The 12,854-nt window shown below is 43.5% G+C and overlaps 2 protein-coding genes across 2 annotated transcripts in view; both read left to right on the top strand.

Annotated features, from left to right (window-relative positions):
- The window catches only part of LOC138198215 (meiosis inhibitor protein 1), a 59,290-nt gene extending 56,088 nt beyond the window's left edge, over positions 1–3,202 (top strand). Inside the window, 2 exon segments of the mRNA XM_069149496.1 lie at positions 1,627–1,754; positions 2,501–3,202. Coding sequence (XP_069005597.1) covers positions 1,627–1,754; positions 2,501–2,555 — 183 coding nt within the window. The 3' untranslated portion in view covers positions 2,556–3,202.
- A 552-nt stretch (positions 3,203–3,754) lies between these two features.
- On the top strand, positions 3,755–12,760 carry ccdc134 (coiled-coil domain containing 134). The gene is made up of 7 exons (XM_069149500.1): positions 3,755–3,839; positions 7,135–7,268; positions 7,940–8,061; positions 8,804–8,888; positions 9,297–9,478; positions 11,133–11,204; positions 11,460–12,760. The coding sequence occupies exons 2-7, from the start codon at positions 7,166–7,168 to the stop codon at positions 11,583–11,585; spliced, it is 690 nt and encodes a 229-aa protein (XP_069005601.1). The 5' UTR covers positions 3,755–3,839; positions 7,135–7,165; the 3' UTR covers positions 11,586–12,760.
- The last annotated feature ends 94 nt before the right edge of the window (positions 12,761–12,854 follow it).

Here is a 12,854-nt window from a genome sequence, read left to right as displayed (position 1 = left end):
CCCACTAACTCCACTTCAGTCACCTCTGTCTCCCCTATTGCTCTTTTCAATTACCAAACAGTGCTGGAACTCTTTTTTTTTTTTTACTCTGCCCTTTCCTTCCACATTCTCCTCCTCAAAATACCATCCTCTGGAGTAACTTCATTGCAACTGTCGCCAAATGAAAAACGGCTTTAACTTTGATTTTCTATTCGATTCTCGCCACTTCTATGGTGAGCTGAAGTCTTCTGTTTTTGTTTTATCTGCAGCCTCGCTGGTGTCAAATCAAAATTGATTTTTGTCAGTTATTTTTGCGAACACAGACAATGTGGAAGTCCAGTTGAGTGCTTTGACTGATCCTCAAAACCCTGAAGTATTGAAGCAGACATTATGCATTCTGTCTGAACCTTTCGTCTTCTTCACTTCTAATCCACAACAGTCCAGTCGAAATGATACAAGACTTCTTTCATCACTGCAGTCCTACACTTCCTACAGTGGTGCAGTAAAGGATGATTATGGTGATCGGGAAGAGGAAGATAATTTGGTGGCAACAAAAGGAATTTTGGTTAATAATAAAGTAATCTTGCTGAGCAGCTCACAACAATATTGTAAAAATTCTGTTGCCCTTTCATCTTAACTCAAGCCCGAGTCCTTAATGTATATTCTGACCTTTCCAATCGTTGTTATTTTTCTATGAAGCAGATTTTACGAGTGCAGACAAGATGGGAAGATCAAAGTGAGTGATGTGATTAAGTCAGTCTGAATTCACTCCCATACTCTTAAGAAACCATGAGTTAGTCTCTTAACCTCTGCCCTACTCGGGACAGCTGATCAGTGGTATTTCTGTCTGGGTCCTTGTTGTGTCCTCATGAACGCGCTTGAGCAGTAAATCCTGCAATGTGAGTCCACTCATAACTCTGCAAGCTTTTAACCCTTGAAAGGTTTTCTCTTGATCGTGTACAAGTGTGTATATGATTCAATCTACAATTGCATCTTCAGTATAACGGAAATTGCGGCTTTGCCATCTTTGTACACATTTTTGTTTGTTGTATGTACTTACTGTACGACAGCTGAAATACATTGTTTTGGGGGGTTTTTTGCACTAGAAGAGGTGTCCTGCGTACTTAACGCTCTGCACGTTCCAGTTTTTATGTATGTTGTATGTGTGAGTCTGCCTCTTCCTCCACCTGTATGCTCCGACTGTAAACAATTAGCTTTTTGTATGCTTTGGCTGCTGGAGCTGTTTGTCCACTAAGGTTAGCGGTTCAATCCCTGGTTCCTCCTGTCCATTGGTGTGAAAGTGTGTGTGTGAATAGGTGAATGGGAGTGAAAAATTGTAAAGCGCTATATAAATGCAGACCACATATGTATTTTGTGTTTACATCTTACTTGGTTAAGGTTTAAAATGTATATTTCGTAGTTCCAGAAAATGTTAAAAATCACAAAACTAGGCCTGAAGCATCTTTTCTCTGATTCTGAAGTTTGTGTGTTCTCTTTTCATCCCCCTCTCCACTGCCTATTAACCTTTAGTCCCAAAACTGGCATCATGTCAGGTTCTCCTCCTAATTTCTAGATTTTTCTCTTGGTTGTCTCATCTCGTTTTTCCTCAATAAAGTAACATTGTCCCTCTTCCTTTTGTTCCTTTAGATCCAGAGCAGCAGTGTTCAGCTGTCCACAGAGGAGAACAAGCAGAGAGTGGGGAATATGATCGAGGCGCTCGGACCACAGACGCCGGACGACAGCAGCAGCAGCTCCGGTCTGTCCAACAACGTCCTGTATCCCTCACTGGAAGTGAAACACACCCACACGCACATCTGAACTGTATAAAGCACACACAGCCTGACTCGCTGCACACAGCGTGCACTCTCACCTACGCATGAACTACACCTCGCACCTTGGAAAAACCCTGCACACGTCTCTGTGAGTAAAAGTCAACACACACAAGCACATATGCACACACGCTCTCAGCACCTGGTGGAAGATACTCGTACTGTACTTCAAACGTTTCGCAGCTCCTCTTCATTGATTTTCTCATGCAGTTTATTGAATGTCTGTGTTGTGGTCTTCACTTTGAACAGTTGTCGAACAACACAGGATCTACTGTATGGTCAAAGTCAGTGATTAAAGACTTCAGTACATCTGTCAGGCCGATTGACTTTCACACACTCGCACTACCTCTACCTCTCACTTCCTCCCACCTACACACTCTCATATGTTCAGTCTGTGTGTGTCCTGTTTGATATATAACTTTTTCTCAGTTGATGCTATATGGAGAAACATTTTTCACGAATGGTTATCAAATACAGCAGAAATGAGTGGAACACTGTTAACTGGGATTGAAGTAGCTCAGTAAAGATAACAATGCACTTATGTTCAATAAACACAGGGAATACATTTAAGTGAAATCTCATAATAGTTTCTTATCGCTTCAAAATATATGTAAGTCCTCTTTCACACACACACATTCACCCCTCTTGCATTTACTCACTTCACCGAACTGCTCCTTAACTCTTGTCCTCAGACGTGTCGGAGATGTGTCCCTCTGTCTGTGTGACTTCACGCTGACATCAGGCTGACGCTTCGGCTAACTGACGCATATGCTTCAGAAATTATTACGACATGCGTTTGACAGTTCTTTGGTCATTGAGAGACAGAGTTTCTTTTATTCCCATATACCTGCTGTGATTTTGGGTTCTGCTCGTAAAGCAGCACATGCTCTTTTAGTTTCACGGCGTCACAGTGAAACAATCTACTGCATGTGTTTGTTCATTGAAAGTTGTTTACACCTGCAGCAGTTTTAGACTATAAAAAAGTCATTTGTGCTTCTGTTACAGGTCAATGTTCTTACTTGTCATGTATTATGACACCATTAAGTACACTATACTTGAGTGTTTCTATAATTTTCTAAACCATAAGGACACAATCAGATGCTGAACAACATTTGGACATTTTTGCATTGATTAAACTTCTTTTATTTGTTCAGGACAGTTTCACTGAGGGACAACCTCTGTTACAGGAACCCGTTTGTAACATTTGTAACATGAGGTGGACAAAGCCTCCCTGCCAGGAGGAGCAGATGTTGGTGTTGTGCTTGGCAGCTTGGGGGATGTCAGTGTTGGGCAAAAATGTCTTCCATGGCTTTTTTTTCTTCAGCAAATTGTTAACTATACGTCTGATGATAGTTCTCAGGCATTTCAGGAGGAAAATAAATTGTAGTCTACTTGATTTATTGTGGTGGTGACTCATTCAGGGAGGTAAAATGGACTCTTTATGTTAATTTAATTCAAAGAAGAGTTTACCTCTTAAAATATGAACACCTAAAAGCTCATGGAACTGACTTTAAAACTTATCAACCACACTTAAAGCTTTTAATTTCTCCCACAAATACAACCCGACACGTACTTATCTTACTTCCATTTAATTGAATTTTATTTTGTTTTGCTGCTGGCAGGACGCCAGTAGTGAAGCATCTTATCTCAGAGGAACCATAAGGAAACGGAACGCTGCCCCACGACGTTCTGCTTGGTGTCTCTCTCTAAGTCCGCCGTGTGGAAACCACATCCTCCTCCGCGTTTAGCGCCCGCTCGCTGTCATTCGTCCAAGACGAGCCACCCGGTGCGATCGTGGCGCTGGCGGAGTGGAGCAGCCGAGAGCCGCATGTAAAAGAACACCTCCACCTCTCTCGTTGTAAACCTGAGGATCTTGGAGGAGCACATTGACTGTCCCGTCTCTCCCGCCGACCTTTTTAATCGTCCTGAGTGGAGATTAAAAAAAAACACAAAAAAAAACCGGTTGAACTGCACTAGTTTGGAGGAAACGCTGCCTTGCCTTGCGGCGCTGCCGTTTCTCGCCACAGCACGGTGAGTGAACCTCGAGGTTTGAGGCTGTAATGTCCGGCGCTTTATCTGTCGGATGTACGGGGCTGGATCCGGCGGGGCGTCCAGCTGCGATGACAGGAGGAGTCGATGTGTCGAGGAGCGACTTCAGACACTTGGTTAATTCTGAAAAGAGCAGCCCTCGTAGAAGTCTTGCATAAATAATTGATGTGTATTATCAGTGAGTTGGTGTATATTACCACTAGATATAATCTTCCATCACAGTTTGTAGTAAATTTGAAATTCCTGGATTAAATTTTAAACAATGAACTGAATAGTTAAATGATAACCAGGGTCAGGTAGGTGACATGCAATCAATTAAGCAATCTGTAATTAATGGTCCACCTGACAGTCTTTATCCATACTCTGCCATCATCACCATCACCATTACGCATGTCCGTCGTTTCGCCTCAGCCTAAACGGTGACAGAGGCAGAGCAGGAAGAGAGAGCGAGAGAGATGATGTGTCAGTCCTTGAACCTCCAGCCTCCCACAGCGGGCTGGCAGCCTGAGGGGAGTCAGGATCCTCTCCCGCTGCACATCCAGCTGTCTCACAGGCGTCTTCCTTTTCCCTTCTCTTGCGCAGCTGCGTTCACATCAGGCACAGTTGGTTTGTTTGCAGTTAGGACTTTCCTCGATTGAAGTTTGCTGTCATATTCTTTTGGTCCTGTAGAGGAATAGCAGAAATGCATCACTGTTTGAATATTGGATGCATGCTTTCTCCACAAAAAGGCACTTCGAGCTGAGAGGAGTTCTCTGCACGGGTCGAGTGTGATCAAATAATGAGGGAAGCTGTAACCTGGAGCTCCCACACAGGAAATCAAACTTCTGCCTCCAGAGATTGTTGTAAGCGGAGAAGAGATGTTCCAGCCAAAGAGATTTACGTGGGCTTACACGGCTTCAGCAAGAACTGCTCTGCCTCCTGACCTCCCCGTGGCAAACACACTTTGCCAACACTAGTGCCACAGGGACAACCAAATCTGAAGCAGGCCCTCCCACCTTGGATAGGGAGACTGAAATTCATCCAGTCCAGGATCCGGTGGGGCGATTATGAGAGGAAGCTGTGTGTTTTATTATCAGTCTCACGATATGTGCTGTTGTATGCACTTCAAGTAAGAAAGGTGGCGGATGTAGGAATGCAGAGAGACACATTATGTTACTTATTTTTTCTCATTTCTTCCTGATCGACCGGGCACAATATTCAAGCAGCACTTAAAATAAACATTTCTGCAGACAGATTATCATTTCAGGAGTGACTCGTCCATCCCGATCTTCCAAAATTTGATCAGGGATCGAGCCAAGTGCTTTACAGAGTTGTTTATCCTTTGTAAAATGCTCATCCTGTGCAACCACGGTTGCCTGCTTATAGTTAATGAATGCATTTAGACTCATTTCTGTGCTGCCCATGCCACATTAGTAATGATTGATCTGCCCTTAATGTCTTTCCGATCCGACTCCACTACTTAAAGTCTCAGCACTTTGTCCTGTATTCCATGGAAACATTAGCTGGGATATATGCATCGGCTGTGTTAAAACTGCACCAGCAGCGATAACCTTTCTGCTCATAAATATCTGCCAGAGCTCCACGAAAGCCTGAAGCACACTGAAGCATCAAATAACCCGACAGTGGAGAGACAAGCCCCCCCCCCCGCCCCCACCACCACCACACACCACCACCACCACCACCCCACCCCCGCCCCGTCCTTGGCTGTTATGGATAAATATTGAGGTTTTCGACCGGCACTTAAGGATATTTAGAGCAGCATTTCGCAGAAAGCTGGGAAACCACCCAAAAGATGTTCACAGAATGCACAAATTGACCTTAATCGAACATTGTCCTCACTCAGCTGTCTGCGGGAACACGTGTTTCTGCTGACTCCAGAAGAAAAAAGTTGTCTTATAGTTTTATTTTTAGATAAGAGACTGAGCACAGAAAGCCAAAGTAGCTGCAATGAAATGCTTTCTTTTTCAGGCACGACTAGAAATAAAACCTTGATATCTACTGTGGAGTCTTTGGACGGTTGCCAGGCTGCTGTCAGGATGTGCTGTGAAACCAAAGCTGGAGTATGAAGTGATGGTTGTTGGTCCATGTTGTCAGCACTCTGGAGAAGGATAGTGGACGTCTGGGAGCACGAGCTTCTCTCCTCTGGTTTGAATGAGAGAGTTAATTAAAACACCCACCCTTCAGACAGTCTCTCAAAAATTCACGAATCGGCACCTTGGCTTGTAAAGATTAATTCAGTTAGTGCATAAATCAAGTTGCTCGTCTCCCCCTGCCTCGTACTCCTCCTCTATTCTCCTTGTGTGTCTTTCCGTTTTCCCGCCGTGTCTCAGCAAAAGGTAGATGAAATATTCACCAGTAAAGCTGTTGTTTCCCGCAGGGGTCTCGCTTTCCTCGTTCCTATATCACCCCCCCCCTCTTTTTCAAAAAGCCTCAACGCCCCTCCACTCATCTCGCCCCTTTCCTCCTCCCTTTGCTTCGTATAATCGTACCCCCTCCCTCCCCACCCCCCCTCCAACCCATCCGAGCTCCACTGCACCCCTCTGATAGGATCATTGATGGAGCCCTTGTTAAATTATGCATGGATTATGTGAATTATACCATGTAGCTTTTCATCAACATTGTCCTCCCCTTCCCTCCAGTGACTTGTTTTCTGCTAATGTTTTCTTAAACAATTTGGCTTTCGTCACATTTTCATTTGATGAGCTCCTATATTTAACTGTTGTATTTATCCTCTCACTTTCATCCCTCCCTTTTTAAAAAAAAAATCCTCAGAGGAAAAGGAAGTCGAAGCTGAATGAGAACATTTAAGAAGACCACTGCTGTCAGTCGAAAGGCCAGGAGGACGAGGAAGAGCAGAGACGGCGTCTGGTTCAGAGATTGTTTAAATTCCTCTGGGGATTATGCAAGTGGCAGACATCAGATGTGCGTCTTAAAAGGAACATAAGGAGCCCCACTTTAAATCCCGGCTGCTGCCCTCTGGTCTTCCATATTGACCACTTATCCACAGCATGTCTCTCTATTTCACATATTCCACAAGTACCACAGACTCTCTCAGGCCTTTCTCGCCCCTCTGGAGGAAGGAAAACAAATTCGTAAATTAAATAGGAAAAGTATTTCAGCGAAAGCTCGCTGTTTTTACATGAAAGGGAAATCTCAGCATCAGAAGAAATTATGTTGAGCATGACAGTAACAGTCAGACTATTGTGTATGCAACTCTAGGACAATATTTTGATGCTTAACAATGTGATGTCTCACGGCTGGTTCTCCCTGTGTTCAGGAGAGTGCCTCTCTGCCACCCCCTGCTGACCATGCAGAGCCTGAGTGCAGTGCTCCTGGCACTCGCTGCTGCCGGCCTCAGCTCCGCCGACTCCGACACGCACAGACCGAGACATGACTCCAGCCTGGAGATCTGTATCCTTTCACAGAGCTGTGGCCAAATGCGCAGACGTGTGCGTGTGTGTGTGTGCATGTATGTATGTGTGTGTGTGTATATATATATATATACTTTTTCAATGATCATTAAGAGGAGCCCTTTTCATTTTTGACGATTGCAGTGAGGACATTTTGGGTGGCCCTTACTTTCACACACCCTTTCAAAAGGCTGTTTTTTAATTATAACCTTAAAACCAAGTCCTAACCCTCAGATTTAGGTCAGGGTAAGGATAAGGGCTGCGTTTAGGCACTTAGTTGTGATGGTTGAGGTAAGGGGTGAGGGAATGCATTGTATCAGTGAATGTCCTCACAAAGATAGGTGAACAAACGTGTGTGTGTGTGTGTGTGTGTGTGTCTTTATAGTTTCGAGGACAAATGTTTGTTAAAAACATATTTATGAGGACATACACACATTGCGAGGACATTTAAGGGACAGTTTGAGGGTAACGAGAGGCACTTAGATGTGATGGTTAAGGGGCCAGGAAATGCATCATGTCCTTGCAAGGATAGAAAGACCAACACGTGTGTGTGCTGAACATACGTGCGTTCATGAGGACGCCTCTGTGAGTTTCAGAGTGACAGATTGCTGTGTGTGTGTGTGTGTTGCGCCCGAGCGGAGAGCGTGTAACCTCCTGACCTGCTCTTGTCAGACAAGCGGCTGTTCGAGACGAAGAGGAAAGATCAGCTGAACGCGCTGAAGAATCTGGTCGAGCTGAACGATATCAACCAGCAGTACAAGATCATAGACATCATGCTCAAAGGGCTCTTCAAGGTAGGTGTGTGTGTGTGTGTGTGTGTGTGTGTGTGTGTGTGTGTGTGTGTGTGTGTGTGTGTGTGTGTGTGTGTGTGGGATGGAGGGGGGGGGTTATGCGCACTCTCACATCACACGCTCACATAGTTCTGTGGGAAAGGCCACGAGTACCAGAAAACATGAACAGCCAGAGCGCTAAGAGCTCAGCCTTCTTGGGTTCCCAGCAGATCGAAGGATGAGAAGGTTCGCATTCCCCATCAGAGACACAAAAGCTTCAAATCCACCATCGGCATGTTTGCTCGCTTTCGTTTGAATGTTAATTCAGACCTCTCAGAGTGCCATTCACTCGCGCCTGGCTGGGAGCTTTGATTTACAGTGAGCCGCTATTTCCCAGTGGACCGTTATCTATGCATCTGCATGCCTCTCAAGGACAGCCTGAATAGTCAGTGGTTGAAAAACATTGTCAGCACTTCTATACCCGTCGGTGTGTGTGTGTGTGTGTGTGTGTGTGTGTGTATACACAGTGCTCCTGTTTATATCTCTTCCTTTTACTAGATGCTGCACTGACTGTACCCTCGGTGGGTGTGTGGATGGAGAGCGCTGCGCAAAATATCACAATAATTAGCATTTAGCTCAAAGCCGCGTTGTGTTTAAGTCCCACGGAGCTGCTAGCACAGTTGTAGATCCTCAGTCTCTCACGCAGCAGCTTTAATTCACAGCAGAGTAAATAAACCAGGCGATTAAACTCTCCTTCTTTGTGAAGGTGTTGGAGGACTCCAGACAAATCCTGGTTGCGGCCAACATGCAGCCTGATGACCCCTTCCCCATGGACGATAAGATCAAAGAAGGTCTGAATCACTTTCACACCCCGTCTGTTTCATTTGTTCATTTTTTTTCTTGCTCTTGCTTTAGTGTGTCTCACTCTGATTCTGCCTCCACCGCCTCTGTCTGGTTTGTCTTGCGCTTGTTTCTAAAAAATTCATCTCTGTCTGTTTTTTTCTTTTTCCTTTTTCCTTTCATCCTTTTCAGCTTTCAGTGCGAGTGGGCACCGATAATATCAACTTTCCCTCCACATGCATTTTAAAGTCATGAATTCAAGCCCACCACTCGCCGAGTGGTGCCTTAACAATATCAATCCATGTTGGAGCTGCACTCTGGCCTCTGTTCTATTTATCAGCATGTTTCAGTGTCTCATCAGCACCAATATATGTTCAGAAGTGGTTTCACTGACTCACCTGTTCCTGCTGTCTCCGCAGCGTACTCCCACGTCGTGGAGAATACGGCTTTTTTCGGCGACGTGGCGTTACGTTTCCCTCGTATTGTCCACCACTACTACGACCGGAACCCTGACTGGGGAGGTCTGCTGCGCTGGGGACTCAATTTCTGTAACCAGACGGGGGTCTTCACTGGAGGAGCCCACCAACACGTCCTCACACTTGTAAGAACAGTCAATCTGTGTACCTGTCAATGACACTGTTGTCACAATCTGCTCATATCTTTTGCATTCAAGGGTGTTAAAAAAAAAAAAAAAAAAAAGGTTCCTAGTTTTGTTTTTGACTGGTTCACTTTGTGGAAACATTTGTGCGATCTGCATTTTGCCGAGCTAAACAGAAAGACAGACTGTTGTTGTCTAGAAGGAGGTGCAGAAATTCAGGTCACATCTAAGAGCTGATGGGGTTTGAGGCTAAAAGTAAAAGTCCTTGAAAAGATAAAAATAAATTACAACTTCTGCTTGTTTAAATTCGACACGGGTTCAGTTTAATTTCTTTTTGCAGTTTTGTTATTCATTTAAAACGTGAGTAAAATATTATATAAATACATAAAATAGTCATTTCCCCATTGTAAAGTCCTTAAAACATAAGTCTTAAAATAGGCACGTTACACTGAAAACATTTTTCTGGTGAAAATCTGGAAACACTGAAATATAACGGTGTAGTTCAATATACAACACAGGGATTCAAATGTGCACAGAAGTGACAAAACAACAACGAAGTCCAGGTGAGATACTTTTATGGCACTGACCAAATGTCCTGTCATTTGGTGCCAATTTTTGATACCAAGACTACGTTTTTTGTTGTTGTTGTTGTTGTTGTTGTTGTTTTTAAACACATAACTTTTGCTACGGATACACAGCAGTAAATCTCATCGGCGTCAGTGAGCTACAGCTTTTACCAAACACAGGTTCTACTTGTGCGGCCTGCCCACCTAGATAAAATGAATTTCTTTCAGTTAATGCAAATCTTACATTAAAATACCTTATTTCACTCTTTTCAAACTGACCTTTGGCCGCCGGCTCTCTGATTTGCTCGACTGCAGTGACTGGAGGCTTCTACTCACAGCCTGCACGTTAGACATCGGTAAATCGTCGTGTCTACCGACAGCCTGCACGCGAGCCGTTTTAGGAACACTGTTTACATTGTAGTGTCTACGACAACATGCGTTTCAGGCATTTAGGGGACATTTGTAAATAATAGCTGCAGAAAATAACCCAGGTTACACTCGTCCTCTAAACTTTGAGAGCCCACGAGCCGGCATCAAATGTTATGAACGACGCCCCGCCCCTTGGTAATACATCGATAAGGTCATGTTAATGCAACCTCCTGTCATGTCCGTGTACAATTCATCATCAGTGTCAGCTTATACCTCTCTATCACAGCCAAATATGCCATTGGCCATCAGATTTGTCCCTGATGTATTTCTGACCTTTGAAACTGAAAAGAGCAAGGATGATAAAAAACGGTATTCCCTATTTAATGTGTGGGTTAATGAACTAAACCCTCGCAGGATTAATCTGTGACCTTAGCAATGTGCCAAGAGGATTATATAGTGGATTAATTCTGAGGCTGCGGTTTGCGCCCTGAAAGTGTGCGTTCAGCCCTCAGTAACCCAACACCTTAGTTTCTGATTCCCTCCTCTGTATTTCATGTACCTCCTAAGCTGTAAATAATGAAATAACGCTTTCCAAATTGTATCATTTTTCTCTGTAGAATAAGCGGTGTCTCATTTTCACTGCTAAACTCTTTAAAGGAATGATAAAGCATCGTCTCGCCCTCTCTTCTTCTGTCGACCTGTCTATTCTGCTCTTCTCTCAGATGTCACAGGAGCTCGGAATAACAGAGAAATCCTCAGACTTTATGAACCCATACCGCACAGAGAGAGACGACGTGAGTAAGATGTATACCTGCCGTTCAACACTTTGCTGCTAAATGACTTCCCACCTGTCCATAAATATCCTAGCTGGCTATATGGTAACCTGGTAACCACCTTTTAATAGACTAGAGACCCTCCAGGCGCACCTTTGCAGTCAGTATCTATAGTATACCGACAGTTACATTATCATTCTGGTTTTAAAAAAAACTGAAGAAAACATTGCCTCTCATATTTTTAACTTGTCTCTCTCCCTCTTTCTTCCGCTTCAGGTGCTTCACACTGCCGAGGCTTTCCAGAAGATCCTGAGGGAGGAGGAGAAGAGGAGGAGGAAGGAAGAGAAAAGGAAAGAGATACGGAAAGGCCCTCGCATCTCCCGTTCTCGCACCGAGCTATAGCGCGACACCGCGGCGCTGGCGAGGAGCCGAGAGAAGACGCGGGGGTCGTACACGCGGTCCAACAAGGGGTGGCTTCACTTGTAGACTCTGATGAGAGTGAAGAAGATAAAAGCTGCCATCTCTTGTACGAAAGCCAGGTGCTCTGTTGAAAACAAGAGAGAAAACCCTCAATGTGACACAAAAAGGTAAAGCGGAAGAGGAGGTTATTCAGGCTCTAACAAAAGGCCTGGCTCGCTGTACAGCAACGGTAATCTATAATTGGGAAATGTGACGTTGTGTAACAGGTGAACGATGTCTCCGGAAAAAACAATAAAAGGGAACCTCGTTTTTGATAACTTGAGGATGATGTAACTGAATTTTGGAATATAATTAATTTTAGTATAATCAATTTTCTTCACAGCGTTGCAAAACCCCACTGTATTGTGTCTGGTCTAGTTTTAATGTGTCTAAAACCCATCTGCTTCAAATACGTGTCGTTGCCGAATATAAATTTGACCTCATTAGAGTTTGGCCTGTTTCTGGTTAGTTAACCTTGATGGGATACGTTGGGGTTTTTTAAAAAAAATTTTTTTTTTTTTTTTTTTTTAATCTATTTAGGAATATTTCTAAAGGGGTTGTTTGTGAAAAATCAGATTTACATTCTTATTGCTGCTCAAAGTTGTAAGGACGTGTCTTATGTTTTGTTTGCCTGAAGGGCAGTATAATGGTATATATATATATCACCATTGGTTCATTTTTTTTATGATGTCTTTTTCAATAATTATTTCAACACCATCTGAGTGGATCATTTGTGAACTTGCCTTTTATGTATTTTCCAATATTTCCCAAACCCTTAATCATTCTTTTCACCCTGTAGTTGTTTTTATCCTTGTAACCTCAATTAATCTGAATTATTGTTTTCTGTCAGCCAGAAACACAGTATGTGACCCTTCACCAGGCAGCCCTGTCTCTTTGTTCAATATTTAGCTCCCCCCCCCCGTCCCCTTTATATCTCTTCTGGAAACTGACATATTTTTGGGGTTTAAATATATGGATTTGAAATTTATGTAATTTTGAAATAGTATTATGACTGTTATAAAACTATATGTATATTCAGAGGAAGAATATCATTGCTGCAGAATGAACAAGCCATTTTGTTAACACATTTAAAGAAATAAAGTGACTCTGATATGTAATATGACATGTTTATATTTGATGGTTTCACTGCGTGTTGAACCGACAGAGGGCGGACAGACACCGAAACACTCCTTCACAAATAAAAGTCCGATG

Source organism: Embiotoca jacksoni, unplaced genomic scaffold (genome assembly GCF_022577435.1).
Source record: "Embiotoca jacksoni isolate LCO1_2020_lvr unplaced genomic scaffold, fEmbJac1.0.p SCAF_15, whole genome shotgun sequence".
Taxonomy (NCBI): domain Eukaryota; kingdom Metazoa; phylum Chordata; class Actinopteri; family Embiotocidae; genus Embiotoca; species Embiotoca jacksoni.
The sequence above is the reverse complement of the archived record's forward strand: the minus strand, read 5'-3'. Positions and strand labels throughout refer to the sequence as shown.

Bases quoted from the DNA above. Each gene is read 5' to 3' on its own strand.
- ccdc134 (XM_069149500.1), top strand. From the start codon at position 7,166: ATGCAGAGCCTGAGTGCAGTGCTCCTGGCACTCGCTGCTGCCGGCCTC. The intron at 8,889-9,296 runs GTCTGAATCACT...CTGTCTCCGCAG, and splicing joins GGACGATAAGATCAAAGAAG to CGTACTCCCACGTCGTGGAG. The intron at 11,205-11,459 runs GTGAGTAAGATG...CTTCCGCTTCAG, and splicing joins ACCGCACAGAGAGAGACGAC to GTGCTTCACACTGCCGAGGC.